We start from the raw sequence: 7,456 nt of genomic DNA, 5'->3' as shown, positions 1-7,456 counted from the left end.
TATATAAGTTCCAAGTTCCATTGGTCCTAAGAATGCATTATTATGAGCACCATCTTTATCAACCTTCACACTGGCCTCTTGGATTTCAATTGTACATAGTTTAAACATTTTATTCTGTAGGTCCAAATATTCGAGCCATTCAGTATCCTTGGACTGGAACATGGAGCTTCTGACTCTGAAATAAAGAAGGCGTATCGGAGACTTTCCATTCAGTATCATCCCGATAAAAATCCAGATCCAGGTTGAACACACATCTATCATGTGTTAATATCTAGGTATTACTGTGATGAGCTATATTTGCAGCCACTTGGCCATGACTATTTATCTCTTACATTGCAGAGGCACACTCATACTTTGTTGAGTTCATCTCAAAGGCTTATCAGGCTCTAACAGATCCGATATCTAGGGAAAATTTTGAAAATTATGGTCATCCCGATGGACGGCAGGTAATTCCACTTCTATCATCGTCAGTGGTGGATCCAAGATCTGAAGGTCGTGGGTGCTTCACCTTTTTAAACATAGAATCATTAAGTTCATTTAGTATAAGTGCAAGAACTATTTGAACGCAATCGTGAAAAAAATGAGAAATTTATGTTTAATATTACCATCACAAAAGAAACATCAAGTCACAAATTGTAATTGTACTCTATGACTTTTCGTAGTTTGAAATTGAAATGAGTATTAATAACATCGCTTACTCTTGCGAATATCTTAAGGTTTACATAGTGGATTAAACAACTTTAGAAATGTATAAAAGTCATTTATTATGTTGTTTGGATGAGAAAATTTGCAATTCCTTGGAGAGAGGGTGGAACATGTAGTTCAAAAAAAGAGTATGTGGCTACAAACCACGGCGGCGGAATCTTCGGCACAAATTAAGATTGTACTCAAAAGATTTTTTCCATATTTTGAAATTGAAATAAATAAGAGTAATTTTTTCCAGAAAGACTATTCTTGCTAATTCTGAAATTCTCAGTTGCAAATATTGTTTTAGAAACTATTCAAGTCTTAAGAAGGTTTTTTGAAGTCTTTTGAATGCCGATTTTTCTCTTTCTTTGGTAAGTCAGCAAAAATAAACTATAAATCTAGAATTAGGGGAAGAAAATTGCAATAGAAAAAAGATCTACTTCTGGAGAATCGAGCACACGACCTGTGGTACCGCTACTTCCGCACCTGGCTGCTAACCAAGGAGGCACATCCAACAGTTATTTCTGAGTGCTTACTAATTAATTTCTAGGTTTCACAGTATTTTTTTTTATACGTATATGTATTTCACGCCGAGTCCAATGAGTGGTCGAGCACCCACAAGGCTCTATGTGGGTCCCCACATGATCATCGTCATGTGGATTTGTGGGTCGGAGGACATGGAAATGCCACATCGCATCATTCTGCTTTTTGTCCGAGACATGATCTCTTCATTTGTGAGGAATGTACTCATTTTTAATAAATCTTTTTTTCTCTTTTTGTGTTTCCTGCAGGGGCTTCAAATGGGCATTGCCCTCCCGCAGTTCCTTCTCAACATTGATGGAGCATCTGAAGGAATACTGTTGCTTGGAATTGTTGGAGTCTGTATAATTTTGCCCTTGACAGTTTCTGTTATATACTTGTCTAGGTCATCAAAATATACTGGAAACTATGTCATGCACTCGACATTAGCAGCATATTACCACTTAATGAAACCTTCTTTAGCTCCAAGGTATGTGAGAAAAATAGTCTATTTTGCTTTCTACTTAAGGATATACACATTTAAGTTTGTAGATAGCTTCATAATATTGAAAATCACATTTTCTCGCTGAAATGTTGTCGAAATGTAATAGTTGCATAGCCATGTTTTGGTTTCTAGTTTATCTTCTTGAATCAAATAATTCTCTCTCCTCTTCCACTATGCAGTAATCGTTGCTTTTCTGGATGATGTTGCCTTTATTTACTCCATTCTGTCTCTTCTAATGTTGCTTCAATGATGCAGCAAGGTCATGGATGTTTTCATTAAGGCTTCTGAATTCATGGATATTCCTGTTCGTCGGTCTGACGAAGAACCTCTGCAGAGACTGTTTGTCCTGGTTAGAAGTGAGCTAAATCTGGATCTTAAGAATATTCGCCAAGAACAAGCTAAATTTTGGAAGCAGCATCCTGCTTTAGTAAAGGTATGAGTGGTCTCTCCTCTTTTTCCAAGGTCAAAAGGCCTTGTCAAGACTGTCCTCGTTTTTTTTTTTTTGGTGAAAAGAGAATATGGCTAGAAGTACTTTTCTGCTCGCAGACTGAATTGTTGCTTCAAACACAATTGACACGTGAGACGGCAGCCTTGTCTCCAACTTTACAGCGTGATTTCAGACGTGTGCTTGAACTTGCACCTCGGCTTTTGGAAGAATTGATGAAGGTATCACCATTCTTTCTGTTTGTAGTCCTATTACTACTGTCAGTGCTTGGTTTCTTTTTGATAAGGTTATTGGTAGCGTTGCTTTTCATTTACTGCTTGCATGGTATAGGTGGTAACTGACTCATTTGTAAAGGAAAATTTTCACTAACAAATTGGGAAATATTTATAGGATGACGAGCTGTTTTAGAAAAAGGGTTAAAGGGGAAAATCATTATGTTATTATCTTTAAAATGGTTATTGATCTAAATGTTTATGGTATAGCTGACTGATCTTACCCAAAGAAGAGGTTCATGGTATTAACTAGTTAGCAAAGATGCACATATATTTATATATATAATGCAAGGCTTCTTCCAGTTTGAACTAAACCCAGTGAGTTTTCTTTTTCTTGGCGCATCTGGCATTATTTTCTTGACTTGTAGGAGCAGCAGGAACGAGTTGGTAACCAGATTGGTGTCACTTGTTCATTGGGTTTTAATGCATTTTTGTTTCGGCTGTTGGATTGAGAAAAATGAGAAGTTAATTTGAAAACATATACAATTGTACGGAAATAACTAGAATATATCGCTATACAACATCAATGGTGTTCTATAGAGATATACTGTGAGATAGTTTAAACAGAAGACTTGGTCTGACTAGAAAGGAAGAAACTTAAAAAGCTAGCTATGAGATTGCGTACCAAGGTATTTATGATCTTAAATAAGCTTCCAATGTGATAGAGGTAACTATATATCACATAGAAGTATCTATTATGAAAGACCAAGTATGTGAAATAATCCAAAAAAATTCCTCGCATCAAATTAAGAAGTTTGTACCTATCTCTTTTTAAATCCATTGATTCAATGGTGTTATCAAAGTATCTTTATTAACAAGAGTAATTCTTAGTTTCATCACTTTCACGTTTGATAATATACAAAATTTTATAAAAGTTCCCATAACCCCTATATATAAAATGGATCAAACTCATTTGTTTGAACCAAAATAAGATCCCATTTTTTACTCGCCTAAGTATGGGCATGTTGGATTAGGACCTGTTTTTTCTAAACCCATTCTCAACTCGCTCATTTGCCACCACTGGTATAATACGAAACCAGATGCTAATACTAATATCTAAGTCTAGTCCTGAATTAAATTGGATTTAACTTCAATCATCTGAATTAATGCACTTCTTCAGCACCATTTTGTAAAAGAAATGCACTTCTTCAACATCATATAATGGACCTGTTGTTCGGGGACTATTGGACATATTGTTGAAGCCCTTTCAAATTTGGTAACGTCTACACTGGGTTTTGGGACCAACTTGATTCATTTCAGTATTACTCTTGTTAATGTATGAAGTAACCATAATATATCAGCAAATGTCTGGAGCATAATTAACTACAAATAAAATAACACATATAGTAAGAAATTAGAGAAAGAAGACGGAGGGAGGAAAATGAGAATAATGTACTACTATGTCAAAAAAGTAGGCACATTCTAAAATTGTGAAGATATTGCAATACATAATGTCTAGGTAATGAAGTAACACACAAGCAATGTCTCGTAAATAGTCTAAACAGTGGCTTGGTGTTGGATTGTTCAGAGACATCCAATTTATTATGTTTTTCTTTTAGCTGGGCTTGGGAGAGGGGAGTGCCAATGGCTTTATGTAACATATGGATAAGACTGTTCAGCTTTTCATTCTTCTTGTGCTCTGTTCTTTTAATCTGTATCAAGTCCATATGTCATGTATTTTTTGTTGCTTAACATAATATGAGTTTCTATGGTAATGGAGGGAGTTCGTGTTGTTGCATGCAGATGGCTATTATTCCACGTCCTCCAGTGGGGCATGGATGGCTAAGACCTGCAATAGGAGTGGTGGAACTGTCTCAGAGTATTGTTCAAGTTAGTATTTCTAGAGACCAGTACTTCTTCTGAAAGATTATCACTAGTTTCTACAGCATTATGTGCAACTGTGCTTACCCGTCTTATCAGCATATTTCTTACCGTTTTCTTCTCTTTTTCCCTATTCCAGCAGAATGCAAGAAAATTAAATTTTGTGATAAATTGTGGGATATCATCTGGTGTACCTTAACCATGATTTTGACTATGATCATCCTCTAATGGCTCTATGTTTGTCTGCTTAAAGTATTCAATCATATTATCTATAGACATAATTATGGATACATATTCATATGGGCATCATTGCAAATTCTTGTTTAGTGTCAAATATTGTTGAGTTTCATGCATTAAGATAATAAGGTCAATTTCTTGTCAGCATTCATTTTATTTCTCAGTTGTTTCGATGAGGATTTTATGCACAAAATTTTAACTTCTATCAGCTATTTGTTTGGGAGTCGGAGGCTGTTTCCATCCCTTCTAAAAAAGTTTAGGACCTAGGAAGTCCAATGAAATACTCAAATTCATTTACTTACAAAGCTGGCATTGTTTTTCTTTCCTACTCTCATTTATAACGCACTTAACTGTTATTGATTCAGGCAGTACCTCTCAGCGCAAGGAAAGCAGCAGGTGGATCCAGTGAAGGGTATGCACCATTTTTGCAGCTGCCACACTTTAGCGAGGCTGTCGTTAAAAAGATAGCAAGAAAGGTTGCAATTATTGCTTTTCATCTCTTCCTCAAACTTTCTAATCACATCTGCCTCTTACTGAATATTGGAATGGAGTTTGTTGTTAATTATCTATATTGCATCTCTGATTGGTTCGTTGGTGGTGTTCGGGAAGTTTTTGCCTTGTGGTTTTGAATTCTCGTTGAATTCTATAGTTAGTCCCGTTGACATAACTCAAAAAGAGGTCTTGAGTAGAGACGATCCAAATGTGTTGAGATTAATAAAGAATATAACAACAGACTTTGAGTGTACAGGATGTTGATATTCCATTACAGAGGATTGTTAGTTGTAGCTGCTCATCTGAAATTGTCTCTATACAGTGTTCTTAAGATAGTACTTCGGTTTATCCAAATATTTTGTCTGCAATAATTTTTACTCTCCAATAATATTTATCAGGAAAATTTAATTTAAACTTAATAATGGTTGAATGTTTTGATTTGTGCACTTGGCTGTATGGTGGTTACTTTCATGACTCCTCTGTATCATGAAAGATGCTCTGCTTCTTTTTTGTGATCAAGTGGTGTTTTGACAATTTTGTGTTTACTGTTACACTTTTAGCATGTTACAAATTTATTCTTTCAATAGTTAAAGTTTGACATGTGCTTTGAGTGTGTCAGTGGCTAGTCTATGCAATGAATGCTTTCACTGTGAAGTCTTAATGGCATCTCTAATCAGTTTCTTCTTTCTTTATTTCCTTGTGCAAAGTCTGAGAAACTGGTATGAACCTGATTCACATTTATGGAACCATGAAAATCATAACTTTATGAGGTCTTTTGGGATTACCTTGGAATATTTGTGTTAGTGGTGTTTCTCTTGTAGTCATAAGAATATCGTGGACTGTCCTAATTAATGAATTCAATATGTATATTGGTTGTGCGGCTTTCAGGTTAATTTATCCCAGAGTGTTAATTTTCCATGTTTCTATTCATACTGAAGCAGCTTCTTGCTTTACCTGTGATGCAAATGGTGTGCAGCCTCTTTTTTTACCCCCTTTCATGTGGCAGCATGCTTGTATTCTCATTAGGAAGAATTAGCGCAGGCTTGTCAAGTGAAGCCTTTTGTTTTAAATATCCCTAACGCTTTTTTCTATGGACAGAAAGTTCGTACATTTCAAGACTTCCGTGACATGACACCGGATGAACGTGCTGATCTGCTGACTCAAGTTGCTGGGTTCTCCAATGGTGAATCCCACGATGTGGAGATGGTTCTTGAAATGATGCCTTCAGTGACAATTGATATCACATGTGAGACTGAAGGTGAGGAGGGAATTCAAGAGGGTGACATCGTTACCATGCATGCTTGGGTCACTCTTAACCGTGGTAGTGGCTTGATACGCGCCCTTCCACATTGTCCGTATTTTCCTTTTGACAAAGAGGAGAATTTCTGGCTGATGCTTGCGGACTCCTTTTCGAATGATGTGTGGCTCTCTCAGAAGGTTAGTTTCATGGATGAAGCTACATCGATAATTGCTGTATCAAAAACAATTCAGGAGTCAAAGGAAGGGTCTGGTGCAAGTGCAAGGGAAATAAATGTTGCTGTTAAAGAAGCAATTGAGAAAGTGAAAAATGGTTCAAGACTGGTAATGGGGAAGTTCCAAGCTCCAGCTGAAGGGAACTACAACTTGAGCTCTTTCTGCTTATGTGACTCTTGGATTGGTTGTGATGCAAAGTCGAATATAAAGTTAAAGGTTATGAAACGTAGCAGAGCTGGAACCAGAGGTGGTTTCGCAGCAGATGAGACTCCTGCCATGGAGGATGGAATTGAGGAGGACGAGGAAGAAGAAGAAGAGGATTTCGATGATTATGAAAGTGAATACAGCGAAGATGAAGAAGATACAAAGGAAACAAAGAGTAAAGGAGCTGTGGCCAATGGCTCTGCCCATAACAAGGGCAACAGTTCAGGTTCTGATGAATCTGGTTCAGAAGCCGACTAACTTCCTTTCTTGGCTAGTTTTTTGTTCTCCTAATTTCTCCGTTCACATGATATTCCAAATCTCCGGGGAGAAGAGAAGACGAAACCAGTGAGAAAACATCCTCTCACTCCAAACGTTTGGGGAACTGGGGTCGTGGAGAGGCAGGTAAGAAGAAGAGTATTTAATAGTGTTTTTTTTTCCTTTTACATACTTTGGACTGTCTTTCTTCCGTTGATATACTTAGAACAGTTAGTACTGTAATTTGACATGAATAATAGCATTGTACTCTTTATAGAGCTTAAATTAGTCCTTTTTGGTCCGACTATAGATGGTTCTTGTCGTTACGACATTCATTTTTGCTTGTTATCGCATGCTTAAGCTATATGTTTATACAGTAATTGCTTTTCTTTTGCTGACTGCTTACGCTTAATTTACTTTGATTTGATTGTAAACTAAAATTAGTGGGGTTTTTCACTCACATTTTTCGTACTTTGGTCTCGTGATCTCACTAGCGAGATTGTGTTAGTGTTCTCAATGTACCCGCTTTAATAAACTGCCTGGGTA

General features: G+C 36.6%; 1 protein-coding gene across 1 annotated transcript in view; it reads left to right on the top strand.

Moving 5' to 3' along the window:
- Positions 1 to 7,245, top strand: part of LOC107031549 (dnaJ protein ERDJ2-like) — a 10,134-nt gene extending 2,889 nt beyond the window's left edge. Inside the window, exons 4-11 of the mRNA XM_015232963.2 lie at positions 121 to 241; positions 340 to 446; positions 1,479 to 1,696; positions 1,967 to 2,144; positions 2,258 to 2,377; positions 4,172 to 4,258; positions 4,852 to 4,962; positions 6,077 to 7,245. Of these exons, the coding sequence (XP_015088449.1) occupies positions 121 to 241; positions 340 to 446; positions 1,479 to 1,696; positions 1,967 to 2,144; positions 2,258 to 2,377; positions 4,172 to 4,258; positions 4,852 to 4,962; positions 6,077 to 6,913 (1,779 nt within the window). The 3' untranslated portion in view covers positions 6,914 to 7,245. The remainder of the gene's footprint in view (positions 1 to 120; positions 242 to 339; positions 447 to 1,478; positions 1,697 to 1,966; positions 2,145 to 2,257; positions 2,378 to 4,171; positions 4,259 to 4,851; positions 4,963 to 6,076) is intronic.
- Positions 7,246 to 7,456: the final 211 nt, after the last annotated feature.

The sequence above is a fragment of the Solanum pennellii genome, chromosome 9 (assembly GCF_001406875.1).
Source record: "Solanum pennellii chromosome 9, SPENNV200".
NCBI classification, from domain to species: Eukaryota; Viridiplantae; Streptophyta; class Magnoliopsida; order Solanales; family Solanaceae; genus Solanum; species Solanum pennellii.
Note: the sequence above shows the minus strand (reverse complement) of the source record. Positions and strands in the feature narration are given on the sequence as shown.